The 15,614-nt window shown below is 37.6% G+C and overlaps 2 protein-coding genes across 2 annotated transcripts in view; one reads left to right on the forward strand and one right to left on the reverse strand.

The window, feature by feature from the left end:
* Positions 1–691, forward strand: part of LOC551765 — a 28,157-nt gene extending 27,466 nt beyond the window's left edge. The window contains exon 9 of the mRNA XM_006562253.3: positions 21–691. Within this exon, the coding sequence (XP_006562316.1) occupies positions 21–219 (199 nt within the window). The 3' untranslated portion in view covers positions 220–691. The remainder of the gene's footprint in view (positions 1–20) is intronic.
* A 2,035-nt stretch (positions 692–2,726) lies between these two features.
* The window catches only part of LOC410365 (laccase 2), a 52,190-nt gene continuing 39,302 nt past the window's right edge, over positions 2,727–15,614 (reverse strand). The window contains exons 2-10 of the mRNA XM_006562254.3: positions 9,313–9,676; positions 8,905–9,189; positions 8,516–8,789; positions 7,626–7,830; positions 7,251–7,435; positions 6,647–6,842; positions 6,063–6,275; positions 5,733–5,963; positions 2,727–5,645 (exon numbers count right to left, since the gene is read on the reverse strand). Of these exons, the coding sequence (XP_006562317.1) occupies positions 5,473–5,645; positions 5,733–5,963; positions 6,063–6,275; positions 6,647–6,842; positions 7,251–7,435; positions 7,626–7,830; positions 8,516–8,789; positions 8,905–9,189; positions 9,313–9,676 (2,126 nt within the window). The 3' untranslated portion in view covers positions 2,727–5,472. The remainder of the gene's footprint in view (positions 5,646–5,732; positions 5,964–6,062; positions 6,276–6,646; positions 6,843–7,250; positions 7,436–7,625; positions 7,831–8,515; positions 8,790–8,904; positions 9,190–9,312; positions 9,677–15,614) is intronic.

Raw genomic sequence — 15,614 nt, forward strand, 5'->3', positions numbered from 1 at the left:
CACACACGATCTTTGTCCAGGTACTCCTTAAACGGGAAGCAGGGATACGCTTCCGGAGGATCTACGATGAATTCGACGAGGTCGATATCGACCAACAGCGACCACTACGCCATAGTGCATTCGAGGCCAGGCAGCAGATACTCGGGCCCGGGCCAGAAGCACCATCACCATCACAGAGGGCCGCCATCGAACATCGGCTCCCATTATTCCGGGAAATAATATTCATCGAATTTTTGAATAATAAAACGAAAAGGTGGAAGGAAGAGGGGGGGAGGGGAAGAGACGAAGAGACGAACTGTTATTTCCTATGATGTCTCGAACGCATAATTCATAATTCTTTTGTAACAACGCAACCGCGCGTAACGGGTATCTAGATTCAATAGAAGTCATTGCTCATCGCTGTTCGAAAGACGAACCACAGAGGACAGAGAGGTGTAGACAATGAATGGGTTGATCCTTGACTCGAGATCGAAAAAGCATAAGGACGCGAGATGCAATGATTTGCTTAATTATAGCCCCTTAACGAAGAATAATATGACACTTGGCCGCTTTGGCCGTGTTCGCTTCGCTTCGTTGAGGATTGACTTATCTAATTTGATACGTCCTCGATAGTTAATATTAATCAAATTTTCTTTTTTTTTTTTTACTAAATAGAGAAAGATCAAATTGAAGGATTATGGTTATTTTAAATGAAGTTTTGAATAAAGAACGAGAGTGATGAGTGTAAAGTGAAAATTATTGTTATTATAATTTTACTTTTCTATTATTTCTCTATTTAAACGTTGTTGTCTCTGTTATTAAGAGGTTATGATTTTACTTTTCTTTCTTTTTTTAAATTCAAGATTTGATTAAGTCTCTTTATATACAAATTTCTACGCGATGAGAATAATATCAATTATCGAGATATGACAATTCCATTTATTAATAGCTCCATATGTGAGAAGGTTTTTCAACTAGATCGTATATGTATCATATGATAGTCATAAATATAGGTACTATCTTCTTCTTTTTTTTTTTTTTTTTTTTTTTTTTTTTTTTTTACAATTTTGCGCAATATCGTATTTGACCAAGCGGAATTTTGACCAACGAAGACGAAACTTTTGTACATAATCGGAAATCTTAATCATTTTTTTGTGACCAACGATATTGTATATCTACGGAAACGATTATTCTTGCTAAAATTGTATCGTTTCGTGCCGTCCAAATAAAAAGTATTACGTACGACAAAATTTATGTACAAGAAGAATGTAAGGGAAAAATATCTGAGAAAAGTTTTAAAGAATTAAAGGGAAAAGAAATATTCTTAGAAAATTAATTTTTATTGTAACAATTCGATGAACAACATTCCGTGTTCAACGGAAGTCACGAACATTTGTTTAAATACAGTAAAAAAAAAAATTAAAAATAATAAAGAAAGACGTTTATTCGACCTGGATCCATCGAAACTTTATGATTTAAAAAAAAAAAAAAATATTATCTCATCTCATTGCGTGAAATTCGATTTTACAAATTGAATTTTCACAGAAGAGAGATATTCCGCCTGACACATTGCCTTCTGTGAAATGTGCGTTTAATGGATGTAAAAGTGAATGAACGCCAAGATGAGACGCAAAGATGGCTCGCGTGACTCGGCTCGAGGAAAATAAGGCATTTTGAAATATTAGAAATGCAGTTATTCTGTGTGCAATAAATTTGTGCGCGTTCAACGCCGAGATGAAATTATCGGTAAAAGTGTACGACCCTGGGCTGTTGCAAGGGTGTGTTGCATACTAGTCGTTTCATGAATACGTCCAGTCACGTAAAGACGCGCGCGCATTATTCGCTTTGTCATACTAAATACTTCGCCGAGGACGAATGCGAGCCTCCATTATACTACGAAGTGCAGTTAACGCATTTTAGAGTTTCAAATTCACGGATAATAAACTGTTAAGTTTTATTATTCATTTGTTGGCAATGGTGAACGCGAGTAAAACAGTAACGACATTGAAAAATAAACGATATAGTACAATAGAAATATATATATATATATACATATATATATAAAATAGGAAATAAAAATTGTATTAATCGAGGAGAACTCTGAAATTTAATATAAAAGCGAATAACTAAATATATGTAACAGTGAAAATAAAAATTAAAATTGTATCAATTAACGAAGAATTAGGGAAGAAGAAGCATTTTGAAATTTATTCGAAATTTATTCAAGAAATCGAATAAATTAGAATTATTTAAGAATCTTTTTTAAAAAGTGGAAGGGACGCTCTTAAATGACGCTTTTTCGATTCGAATTAGTTGAAATGAAGTTGAATTAAAATTTAATTTAAAAAAGAGAAAAGAAATTTGAAAGAGTAGGAAGAGAATTTCGAAAAGAAGGAACAAGAGAATTCGATACTCTTCTTCGAGAATTGTGCTCGTTCTTCACTTGTGCATGGTTAATTATTCGGAAAAGATCAACGGGTTAAGCATATTAACTGTGTTTTCTTCCTGGTTTAATCGAACGAGCTCGAGTAGTACCGCTATTTTTGCAACTTCATTTAACACAGAACTTGTTAACGTTAACGATAACAGTATCCTAGTTTCACGCTTTGCCGTTGTTCTCAGATTTTTAAGAAAGTTGGGTCAACGTCTTGTCGCGTGTTGCGTAATGATGATGGTAAAAAAGACGAGATCTCGTGCAAATAAGATTTCTAAAGAAGGTTTTCTGAGGAAGGAAGTGAAGAGAGGAAGAGTTTTAAAAACAAATTTATTATTAAATGTACATCTATATATCTGATAACGGAATATGCGCGAATTACTCGGTTAAATACTACCTGTACAAAAAACACGAAAACTCATCTCTCCATGTGGACAATAATAATTGTTGAATCTCTTAGGCATTTTACATAAATAATCGTTACAAAGCTCGGCTTTGTAATTCTTCTCGGTTAAATATAAAATACAGTTTTTATTATTATACATATTATAAAAAAATAAACGAATTCAGCGATAATCTTCGCCGATTAATACTCTTACAAAAAGTGTTTTAACTGTACATTTACTTCGTCGAAAAAATATATATATATATATAAATAAATTAAAAAAAAAAAAGAAAAGAGAGAAAAAAGAATTTGTAACGAAAAAGATAAAATAATGCAATGAAGGAATGTTAGAAGAACAATCATTTCGAATTGATTCTGACAATGAATACCTTTTTTTTTTATAATCAACAATTTTAAGATAAATAATTAATTAATAATTAAACAACAGGTACGTTGTTCGAGGAAATCCAAACCTGTCCAATTAGAAATATACGATTTCATGAAGATGATTTTGAAAGTGATGATTGACAGTACACGTTTTAATTTTTTAATAGAAGAGAGTGTTCTTAGTTTTTGATAGAACCAGAAATCTTCCATAAATTCCATATAAAATAGAAATAAATTCCACGAAGAATCTCCAATATTAGGAACATCTCTTCCATTTAAAAGTTTTTAAAAGTCTTTCAATTCTCGATAAAACTTTACTTGATTATTTGATACGATTCGCGAAAATATAATTTTTGCGAAGAAATATTTTCTTTTTTTAAACTTTCAAGCAACGTATTTTCAAAGGCATCTCGTCAGCTCATCTCGTGATGGCATCGCCACGATCGAGTATTTCGTGTTTTAATGATTCCGTCTCGTGTATTTAGCGAAGTGAAATAGAAGGGTTTTTATCTACAAAACGGCAAGGGGTATCGTGACGTGGTGCACGTGCATCTATCGCGCTCGATTCTCGACGATGCAGCTGCGCCGAGCCACGATCGATTCAACGGACATCAAACATTGTAAATTGTGAGTTAACGAGTAAACTGTTTTTAACATATATATCTCTCCAATCTCGTGAATAGAATGGAATAAAGAAACGAAAAAAAAAAAAAAAAAAAGAAAAAGAAAAAAGAAGAGTAAAAATTGAGGCACCATGAATAAACGAGTATAAATCTACGACAGCGAAACAATGTCAGCTGTATTATAAGTTACTTACGTAACAAATAAAATACCATCGATCGTCATTGGAAGGAATAGCACGGAATAAGAGCGAGAGCTCGAGTTGATCGAGTTCCATACTCAAAATTATATTAAACCGATTCACAGAGAGAATCGATCGCGCGAGGTTTGCACCTTTCGAGAGAAATTTTACTCTGAGCGAAATAAATAACGAAAATGGAATTAAAAATCGTTTCTAAAAAAAGAAAAAAAATTCGATCGAGCCAATAAAATTAAAAAAAAAAAGTTATTCTTTGATCTGCAACCTCGGCTACAACAACAACATTGACAACCCTCCTCGATCCTAATCCTCTACGAATATTTTTTGTATTTTTTTTTTTTCCTTTTTTTTTTTTCCTTTATATATTTCTCATATCAGGCAATAATCTAAATGTTACCTTTCTTCCACTTTATATAACCCTAATTGCACTACTTGAAATTATTGACAAGGACAAGAACGACAAGCCACACGGCCCATTTTAGGGGGCAGAGAATAATTTCCTTCCTAACTAAGGCCACTTTAGGAACCTTCGATTTCGATACGGCGAAGCGCGTTCGATATCGCGGCAATTCGTTCAGCTCGGGCCGCGATCATCCAGAAATCGAAACGGATCAAGTTTCCTTAAACAGCGATCTCCTAACGCGATCGCCATCTGACCGACCATCTCGCGGTGAAAGGTCTCCACCTCCGCGAAATAATTAATTTAATTTATCCCGAAACAGTAACACCCCACCCCGTTTAAAACGTGCGCCTCGTTAAAACGTGTAACACGACTAACCTCTCTACTCATTATTTACACATTTTGTTACGGATTAGTTAGTTACTTAGTTTCAACTATCGGCCAAACTAGCAGTATTCGAGGCCGCCTGTCCGCGTTTTCCATTGCGACGCTCGCGTGTCGGGCATCGGCCACCACGTGACTATTCACCGCGAAATCGTTTAATTGGAGAAAAAGGGAGGTTCGATCGCGCAAAAGTGGCTGGATAAAGCATCTAGGATATAATAAATATCGGCTGTTGGCTATTTTCGTATCGCTATTGCGGCACCAAAAGCGGGTATCGGCTCATGTGTGTGTGTGTATGCGTGCGTGTATACGTTACATCCGATTAAAAACCCTCGTCTTACATCTCGATCGCTCGTGCCTCCTCGTATTTCGAGGATCACGACTCACTCTCATACACTCCTTCGCGCTACTACACACGATCTTCTGTTTCTCCGTCTTCTTCTTCTTCTTCTTCTTCTCTCTCTCTTTCTCTCTCTGTTCATTCACTTGGAACGCGTAGAACACTACCACGAATGTACGAACCGACCCGACGAAGAGGAAGATTAACGAAACAGCATTCGCTACAGCATACTGTGTGTGACTACTTTACAGGAATACGCTATACGGAGATAATTGTATGCTTTGGACAGCTTTTTTTTTTTCTTTTAGCTTTCCTCTTTTTTTTTTTTTTTCTTCAGGACGGATCAGTGAAACGAGTCGAGCGACAGCGATGGCGGCGTGATGGCCGGTAAGTGGTCCCCGCATCTGGGGAAATTTGGCGGTATCGGGGGAAGATCGGCGTGGGTCCCGACGTGAAGTATCAAATTCATTCCGATCAATATGTGGAATAGGAAGTGGCAGTGGAACAACCAGTATCCTGGAAAACGAGAAGAGATCGTGGTTAATTATTGTTACATGAGTATATTTATACAACGGAGGAGGAGGTGAAGGAGGATACGATTACCGGGATTATCAGCGCGGAATCGGAAAATGACGTAGCCATTATTCGGAACGGCGATGGTGTCCTTGGCAGGTGGCAGATTGAACTGTCGGTTGAGCAGACCTCTCTTATCAAGATCCAACGCGTGCTTCAGATTGATCTTTTTCACATTTTTGTCCGGGGAACGGCCAATACCGATCACGTTGAAAGCGTATCCGTGTAAATGGAATGGATGAGACAGATTCGGCTGTTGGACTGTTGGAAATCAAATTCGAAAAAACGGGTCAAAGAGTGAAAATATAATAACGAGTTTATTTTTTTTCTTTTCCTGACGCTGTCATTTTTTCAGGTTACCTTCGTCGACGAGGACCACTTCGACGACCGCGTTGTGCGGGATGTCGACCTGATGGGTGCACATGCAGTTGGCGCCACAGTCGGCTGGCCTGTTATCGCCATTGCAAAACTGTTCGGGCGGGATGTCGTCGATTTGCGAAAGCGGAGGCGCCGGCGGAAATGTGAACGAGATTTCATCGACGAGAGAGATTACGTGATCTCCGGTCGGTGCGACTGTGGAGAAGACACAGGTGAAATGACACGAATGATATAGTGATATATAAGTTTCGATTTGAACGAGTTTCAATTCAACCCGTTTAATCGAAAATACGATTTCAAATTTCGTTTGATATTTCGTTCAACGATACACAAAATAAACTGTTGTAGAGAAAAGTAAGTTAAAATCGTCGATATCCTTCGCATTATTTCTCAATTAAACGTTTTATGAAGCTTGTGACGAAAACGTTACGAGGTGAAGGGTTAACGAATTCAATGATTCAACGTATGCTTGCGACATATCGTCGCGGAAAAAGAAGCTATCCTTTGCGCGTGATCACGTGGCTGTTTCCCTCCACAGACCTGTAATTTTGAAATAGATCGCTTACCCAAGAATCGATTATACGTTTGCGGCTGGAAGACTTCTTCTGGCCTGTAGAAGAGGAAACGGAACGGCAGGAATATCTTCACGTCTGGACGCTGCTGGAGAATTCCTTGGTCAATTTGACGGGCATTCTTCAATTGGCTCACGCAAATCGCGTCCTCGCGTTGACGATTGCAGATCGCGTCCAGCGGATTCAATACCTGCGCGTAAATAAGCGAAGTTTCGTGATTTTATCAACTATTGGTAATATAGAGTTCACCGATTTCTGCGTTATCAACAATATATAGCTTATTCGTATTAACTCTTACAACTTAATACATTATAAAAGATTCACGCGTTATTACATATAGATCGTAGAAATGTTTGTAATATTTCTTTAAAGATTGCGATTAACTTGAAAATAAGAAGAAAAAAAAGAGAGGATTGGCAGAAAATGACCAAAATACGGCAACCCAGTTAATGCTATACTTCTAATTCGGTTAAACTAACTACCGTGTTCAAAGAATTCCAGCAATTAAGCGAAAGCGTTTCGACGAAGGCGCGGTTCATTCTTTAAGGAATTACCGCTACTAAATATTGAAACGGTGGAAAACGTGTGGTATACTTACAACACCCTGCGGAAGACCAAAATCGTAAGTGGGCGCAGTGGTGGTCGGTTGGTATGGGCCACGAGCATATCTCAATATACCCAACTGTTGAGCACGAGGTATACCGCATTCTCCCAGTGAACGAACCTGGATCCAATACGCGCCTACCGGTTGATCCGCGTTTATCACGAAGTCGTATCTTTCTCCTGTAAATCAGAGGGTAAAGCATCGTTAAGTTTTAAGATATCGAGGCGATATTTTACCGACGCGCAATTGTATTGATTGATGCCGAGAATAGAAGAAGACGTGCCCCCCCCTCCCCCTTCCTTTTCTCGTCGATCTTGATGAATGTTTGAAAAAAGATGGAAGCTGATGGAGAAGAAGGTTCTTCTTTACCAGAGAACGAGATGATCGTGTCCACTGTGACTGGTTGCACCGCCTCTCCGTCGGTCGCGATTATGGTGAGGGAATGACCTTCGAACGTGATCTGAGATGGACAAACTGATCCAAACGAGTTGATCAGTCGAAAACGATAACGACGACCGGGAGTTATGGTGAACACCTCGAGTGGCGTGTTCGTCATGAAACCGGTGTTGGGATCCTGCGGACAGAGACGAGCCTCGTTTATTAGATTTGTTTGTCAAGACTCGAGCATTCGAGCTTTAAATCATAGACTTAAAATCGAGATGATTTGAGATGAAGTACGGCCAATGAAAATTTTTATGTATGATGAGTGATTCGAAATTTTAGATTCCAAGATTCCTTTGCTTTTTATAAATGTTTTATAAAATCTTCTTTTATTTTGTAAAATCGATATCCACGTATCTTTAAATTAATAGCCTGTAGTTGAGAATCTACACGCACTTTCACTGGATGCACATGATCCGACTAGCGTACTATAAATCGTTCGAAAGTGGAATAGTGATCGAGCTGACCAACTCGAACCAACTCCTAAACTTCGTCGTTCGGATACGTGGCTATTGGCGCCACGAGCAAGATTTATTACGGAGTAGAACTTCATTTATCTGAACGTGTCACGGTAGTTGGGATAACGCGGTACTTTTAATAATACAGTTTCTTCATCTCATATACTTATTACTTCATATATAACCAAGCTGACGTTACGTCTCGAGTAAAGAGGTCCAATTTATTTCAAACGCGAACAAATAATGATATACTGGTTCGCGTAGAGAGATAAGTGCACATCACAATTGTACGTACGAGGAAATAATAAAAGAGATTAATTTATTAGATTAGGAAATGGGAGTAAAATTCGAATTGCATACCCTGAATTGGCCTTTCCCGTTTATCAACACGCTTTCAGGCGCTTGGCCAGTGTTAACCGCCAGCCGGCCGGGGAAACGTTCAGCCGCGTTCTCATGGAACCAATCGCTGATTAGAACGACATGGGTAGTGAGATCGTAGTCGTAAAGATTGCTGTTAGGATCTTTGCTAGGCGGTTGACGTATCACTATGCTTCCGTACAGACCGTCCATTTTCTGCAATCCTGTGTGGGCGTGCCAGAAGTGCGTACCTTCGTTTCCAGCAGTCCATTGGTACCTGGTTCGTTAAAAATTTCGATCAATTTGTTGATTGATTCAATTTAGAAAGAAATTTGGAGAAACGTTGGATGGAATCTTGTCTTGAAACAAGGATTGATTCGATAATTAAATACCTGAAGGTGCTACCCTCTTGGATCGGGCACTGTGTCACGAATGGTACGCCGTCGTAATATTGAGAGCCCCTCTGCCATACTCCGTGCCAATGAATGGTAACTTCCATACCTTCGATGTGATTCTCCACGTCGATCACGACTTTGTCACCTTGACAGACCTGGATGCTGGGTCCAGGTATCATCCTGTTCGCTGTCAAAATACCACGTTCCACTCCGTCTGCCAACACGCATTGACAATCGCTCCAGACCACGTTAGTGGCGTTAGGGGTGCAAATTTGGCACGCGCTGCAAAATCATCGATCATAGAAATCTGGATCTTTGATAAAAATTTCATATCCACAATTTGGGAATAAATTTATTTTATCGTCGAATGATTAATAAAAAAGAAAGAAAGAAAAAAAAACTCACGCCCCAAGGACGGTGTAATACTCGAGGGTGAAATGGTAATAGCATATCCTAGGTGGTTCGTTCTCGCGGCAAGCTCTGGCGCACTCGTCCGGCGAGGAAAGCGCCGGATTTCGGCGCAATTCAGCCGTGGATCGCTCGCTGTAATCGAGGGGCCTCGTCCTCGGTGGTCTGACGGTCACCCCCCGACTGCCAAGATTGTCGATCCCGCCGAAACCGCTTCGAAACACGTTGCCGGTCGGCGGATGAGTCTGCACCAGGCCATGACTCGAGGGGAAGAAGTTGGTTGCATCGTCGGTGAAGATGTTGCCCGTCTTAATAGTCGGTGTCCAGAAGGATGACGCTGGTGTCTGGTCGGAGACCACGTCTGTAATTAGTGGTGATAAATCGTTAGACGATTGCCCCTTTAAATTTAAGATCAATTTTATACGCATATTATTATTCGAGATTATTTTTAGAATTGATTATCGAACGAATTTGGAATATCTAGAGAAGCGAAGAGAGAGAGTTTCGAAATTTGAGGATTGATTCAATATGATATGAATAATTTTATGAATTGAAACAAGAAGAAATTCGGAAATAATATAATTCGCTGGAATGGATCCAAGGATATATATTACACGTGGGTAAAAGTAGTACTAGGAAATGAATAAAGTCAAAGGTTTCTTACTGCAAGAAAGAGATGCTGCAGCAAAGAAAAGACGGCCAATAGGTGACGCGGTGGTTACATTTTTTACAAGAACGTACACGCAAGATATTCCACGGATAAATTGAGTATAATGTAGCAGATGTAGGTAATGGTACAAACGATACAACTATTACCATTTATAACGGGTAAATACACGTTTCAACGTTACGGCACTTCATAACTATAAAAGTATAATAGTCATTACACAATACTTCATTGTACAACACACTACATTAGACACGACGTCTGATAATTTCAACGTTACCATTATTACGATGATAGAATATGAAACGATGAGCGCGGCACACGAAGAAAGCAAACGGACGACTCGCAAAAAAATTCGAAAGGTTTTCTCGCGGCGCGTGTATAAGTTAATTCTCCGTTTATAAGGGAAAATAGCCGCGATTGAAACGCGTTACCGGCTACTTTTTTAATATTCGTAGTTCGAAAAAAAGGAAGAAGAAGAAGAAGAAGAAGAAGAAATTGATCGTATATCACGCGTATGTTTGCACTCAATATGCGCTCATACGTGCCGCGATGGTAGGCGAGAGAGCGAAAAGGTATGCGAATCGAGGGAGAAATTGCTCTTGGGCACGAGAAGTCAAGGTGGATGTTATCGTAGGGTTATCTTCACCGTGACCCTGGACGATCGACTATTTTCGTTGCGCAATAAAGAAGTCTGCATCGTCCTCGGATTCGATCGAACGAAAAGAATCGAAGGAAAAGGAAGAAATTCGAAGGGATCTCGAAATCGAATCGCGATAATCGCGATTATCGTAACTCGATAATTACTGGGCAGAAAGAGCGATTAAAGCTCGTTAATTATGACGGGTTACAATCAAGTTATTACAATTTGTTGGCAATTCGCGGCCTCAGAATCGAGAAAGAGTTACGATTAATTTGATGTTAGCGGCGCGCTGCATTTTCCCTTTAATTATCGCGACGCTCGAGTGAATTTCGCGAGTTGTTTTCACCGGAGATGCCACGACTCATGGCCACTCGAAAATCCAATTATGGAACTTTTGCCTCGGATTTGCAAATTTTTTTCTTTCTTTTCTTTTTTTTTCTAAATGATTAAAGCGCGATGTCCAATTAACGTTCATGATACGAATAAGTAAAACACATCGACTAAAAAGAAAAAAATAAACGGTAAAATATGGAATAGTGAAATATATTTGTATAATGCAAAGTTATTTGCATTGTTTTTATTATTATTATTATTCGCCAAAAAATTATTTGATTAATCGTTGGTGATTATTATATTTATTTATATTAATATCAATGAAGAACGGAGAAAATTTAAAAATTTTTTAAAAAGGTTCTAAAAGAATATATTTCTTAAAAAATAAAAAATGTTAAGTAGGGTAACACTGATATTGATCAATGAAACAATTTATGAGATATTAGCAATAAATCATTGATAATTGTACCCGTATCGAGTGGATTGTTTTTCTAATATATATTCGAGCGTTATTAAAGTCGCGCGTTTAGTATGCTTTCGTCGTCGAACGAGAACGGTCGAAGCACGAGTTTATGCGAGATTTATATTCTATTCCGCATATTTAAGAAATCAGTGGTTGTATTATTCTCTTCAGGTACGTTACGTACGTATATTTAAGCATATTGGAGGAATAGCAAATTTTGATAAAATTTTACTGCATAATATAAAAATTAAAAAGTTTACATTTGTTTCAAACGTTTTATTATAACAATGAATCACTCGTTATTTATTGCAAGTATAAAAATGTATAAAATCATTGTCCTTGCCTCTTAAATTTGTTTCCCTTTCTACATACATTCTCCTTTTATTTCGATTTATTCGTTTAGACGATCATTCCTCCAGTATTATTATTATCGAAAATTTTCATTTAATTCCGATTAAAAAAAAAAAAAACATATCTAGAAAATATTTGTTTTTACTTTTCTAAAAATTTTGTCATTATGTGTTTGTCAATAGTGTTGGAAGAAAATTTATCATCGTTGATTATAACACGATGCCATAAAAATTCAAAGGAGTAGAATAAAGCGAAATGGATATTTGTTCCACGAATTATTTCGATATATAGGAAAAAAGAAAATCACGAACGATGCTATACGAACCGGTTTTGTCGCGCGAAAAAAATCACGGGATCATTAAAAAAATCTTAAGGAACTTTGGATTGCGCGGCGTGCCGCGCGATTCCGCACCATAGATTCCAGTAGAACGTTGATCTAGGGTAACGTATATCCAATAAAAATCAGAAACCCACGTAACGCGTTTTGCTTCCCAGTATTCGTTCGCTTCACCACGCAGCTTGAAAATTACGATAAAAATCCAATCCGTTTTCGTGTAACTTTATTGCGATGGAGAAGATGAAATATTGATCTATGAAACTTAATCGAATAGTTGAAAAAGTTGATGTACACATATATATGTATTTTATGTGTATTTTATTTTAAGTGAAAATTAGATTCTTGTTAATTGTACAAATATTTTTATTTTCTTTCTTTAATAATTTACTTTTTGCATACATTCAGAGACATCAAAATTTTCAACTTATTAAATCAATTAACAAATCGTTTATTTTTAATTTTTCGGAATAATATTCGTAATTAACCACAATATTAATTTCGCAATTAATAATTTGTACATCCGCTCGTGTGTTAAATAATTAATAATTTTCCATTATTATTTATTTGCAGGGGGAGAAATCGCATTACATTATTCGTCAAAATTTTCCATTTTCAGTCGCACGTATTTCACGATGATTCATCGTAATGTTCATATTGTCCATTCACGCGCGATGTTCGCGAACGAATACCCGTTCAAAATTATAATCTTTACAGCGATAATAAGTTGGAGCAATAAATAATTTCTTTTTTTTTTTTTTTCCTTCTTTTTTCCCCAGTTATTTTCATAAATCATAAAGTTGACCAATAAAATTTACCGCAAGATCGACACGGTCCCTTCGCGATGTAGAAGCTAACAACGAACCGAGTCGGGAACGACTTTTCGATATTTAACCACCCTGCACAAATATGGACACCAGCGCTTAAAAGGGTTATAGTATTGTAATTCAGCGTTCTATCCGGTCGCACGCCAGGCGGTCGGCCTCGTCCGCGACTGGCATAGGCGTGCATTATTTACGACCCTGCACCGAACAGACATCGTGACGTAAAAATTTCTTCGCGGATGAATTATGCCGTTCGCTTGGTATGCGAATTTTTTCGCCGGATCAAACCGTCGAGCAAACGTACAAAGCTCCTCGAGAATCTCGAGCCGTACAAAGCCTCTTTGAAACCCGCCATTCGTCTAAACTGTATCTATCTGTGACTTTTGCGTCAAACGTTGTTTGAATATTCATCGGAGAAAGAAATAATAATTTCGGTTTACGTGGTACAAACTTGGAAGACGATTTCAATATTCAAACGAAACTATGAGTATATATGAGGTGCTCGATGGAGATGTGGTCTTCTTTTTCAAGAACGAGATAAAATAGGGGAAATTTAATTTAAAAAGGTGAAATAACGATGAAACTACTCCGTGTTACAAAATGCAATTCCAGTTTACAACTGGACTCCATTTTATTGAGGAAGTGAAACATAACTTTGGTCGCATAATTTCCATGCAATATTTTCTAAGATCTGTTTCTTAAGACTTTCTCTCTTTCTTCAATTTACATTAAACAAGATTTCAATCCGAGCTCGTGGATAAAATTTTCTTTTATGTTTCAAACTCAATTCATTGATTCATACAAATTTCTTATTTGCGCGCAATATATAAACATCGAAATTTCGTTATTTCATTTTTCTGGAATATATTAAGCAAGCATAAAAATTACTCTTAACCAACTCTTAACCAATCATTGTTTGCGTTTGATAAAACAAATGTATTTTCGATTATTTTCTGTTATAGATCGTGCTATAAAATTCACATCATTTCCCGTATTTCTTCAGATATATATTCACGCTGACATTTCTTCGAAAGTGTATGCAAATCGTGGTTCGAAGAAATGTAGTTCGATCGAACGTTTTGCAACGTTTCCGCGTTCTGCGCAAAATTGTCTCCGCAATTGCCAGTGAAATTTCTCTGTGGCGATTGATCTCTTCAATAAAGTTGAGACAGTTCCCGCTCGATTTCGAAGCATCGTAAAGAAATCGAGCCGTTTCCGGATTGCGAGAGTCTCGGCTATCGAAACGCAATATTCGATTTAATTATCGTGTTTAATCGTTGCTTTCCTTAGCTTGAGCATGCACACGACGAACTACTTGTTACCGATTGGCATCGAATCAACCGACGGTCGATAAAATAAAACACGACTCGATTGATTGAATTCTGTCGCAACGATATTTTACTAATCGATATTGTATCTTGAATCAGCAAAACGCGTTTCTGATCGACTAAAAAAGAATCCATAAACTAGATAAAAGCATAAGTGAAGTTTTTTCTTCGTCTCTCCGTTATTCAACGGAGCAGTTTCGTAAACTGTTTTATTACCTAACCTAAAAGTAGGGACAAGAAGAAAAGAGAATGCAAATTAGAATTCACCGCTGTCATAGTGACGATAAATCGTCGATTTTATATCGTGCTCAATGTAGAAAATTTCGCGTTATTTCGAATACATACATCATCCATGTTCACACATGTTTTCGACGATTTGCTATTTCGATGCAAGCCTATTTGTTGCGCAGTTAAGAAGCCATTAGCAACGAAATTTAATTGAGGAGGGAAAACATAAAACACAAATTAAACAGGATCTGCGTTACAATAACTTGCGAATTGCCGGGCTCGTAGAGTTTGAGGCAACTCTAAAAATACTGTAATTCCACGAAAGTCCGCCCTACAAATAATATCCACTAATTATCGTTTGTTGCGTTCCGTGCTACAAAAGGCGATGAGTGACCAATAGGTTTACGAGGGGGTAAGAGTAGAAAGCGTACAATAAATTCACATTTGCTCGATTCGCATTTGGAAACAATTCGAAAACATTTGTAAGGGAGAAACAAGTAGAACGCGTTGAAGAAACTTCAAAGTCATACAAAGTAAGAAAGTCTTCTATATTTTATGCGAGCACAAATTAAAAACTTTTTTAATATCACTTTAAAACGGAATTAAATTAACTCTTTAAATTTCCATATTCTTTCTTCCAACAAAATTATATTTAAAACTCGAGAAAAAGATTGATTTCAAATTTTCCTCAAAAAAAAAATAATCACTCCTTATACAATCCATAATAAATTTTCATCAAAATTCTAGGGTTAATTTTGTTTCAAGATAACTTTCTTGTCCGCATGCGGTCTTTAAAATGGCAGTAATGTAAGTTCTACTTATCGTTAGAAATGGACGAATGGCTTGTCAAAAATGACGTCGCAGTCACTTTCACTATAATCCGCAACGCCGCGCCGGCTCAAAACGACGGATCTCCGCTTCGATGTGTCATCATCCGACGTCTCGTGGATTCCATTACATAATTTTCATAGATTTACGTAACGCGGAACGCGCGAGGAAACGAGGTTTACATAATATGCCGCGTGTGTAGTCCTAGAAGTCCGGACCAGGGTAGAAAATCCGCCTACGCGGGTCTACGTGGAAATCCTGTCACGCGGATGCTTTTTACGATGACAGCGCGATGAAGCA

This window comes from Apis mellifera, linkage group LG12 (assembly GCF_003254395.2).
Source record: "Apis mellifera strain DH4 linkage group LG12, Amel_HAv3.1, whole genome shotgun sequence".
In the NCBI taxonomy this organism is placed as follows: domain Eukaryota; kingdom Metazoa; phylum Arthropoda; class Insecta; order Hymenoptera; family Apidae; genus Apis; species Apis mellifera.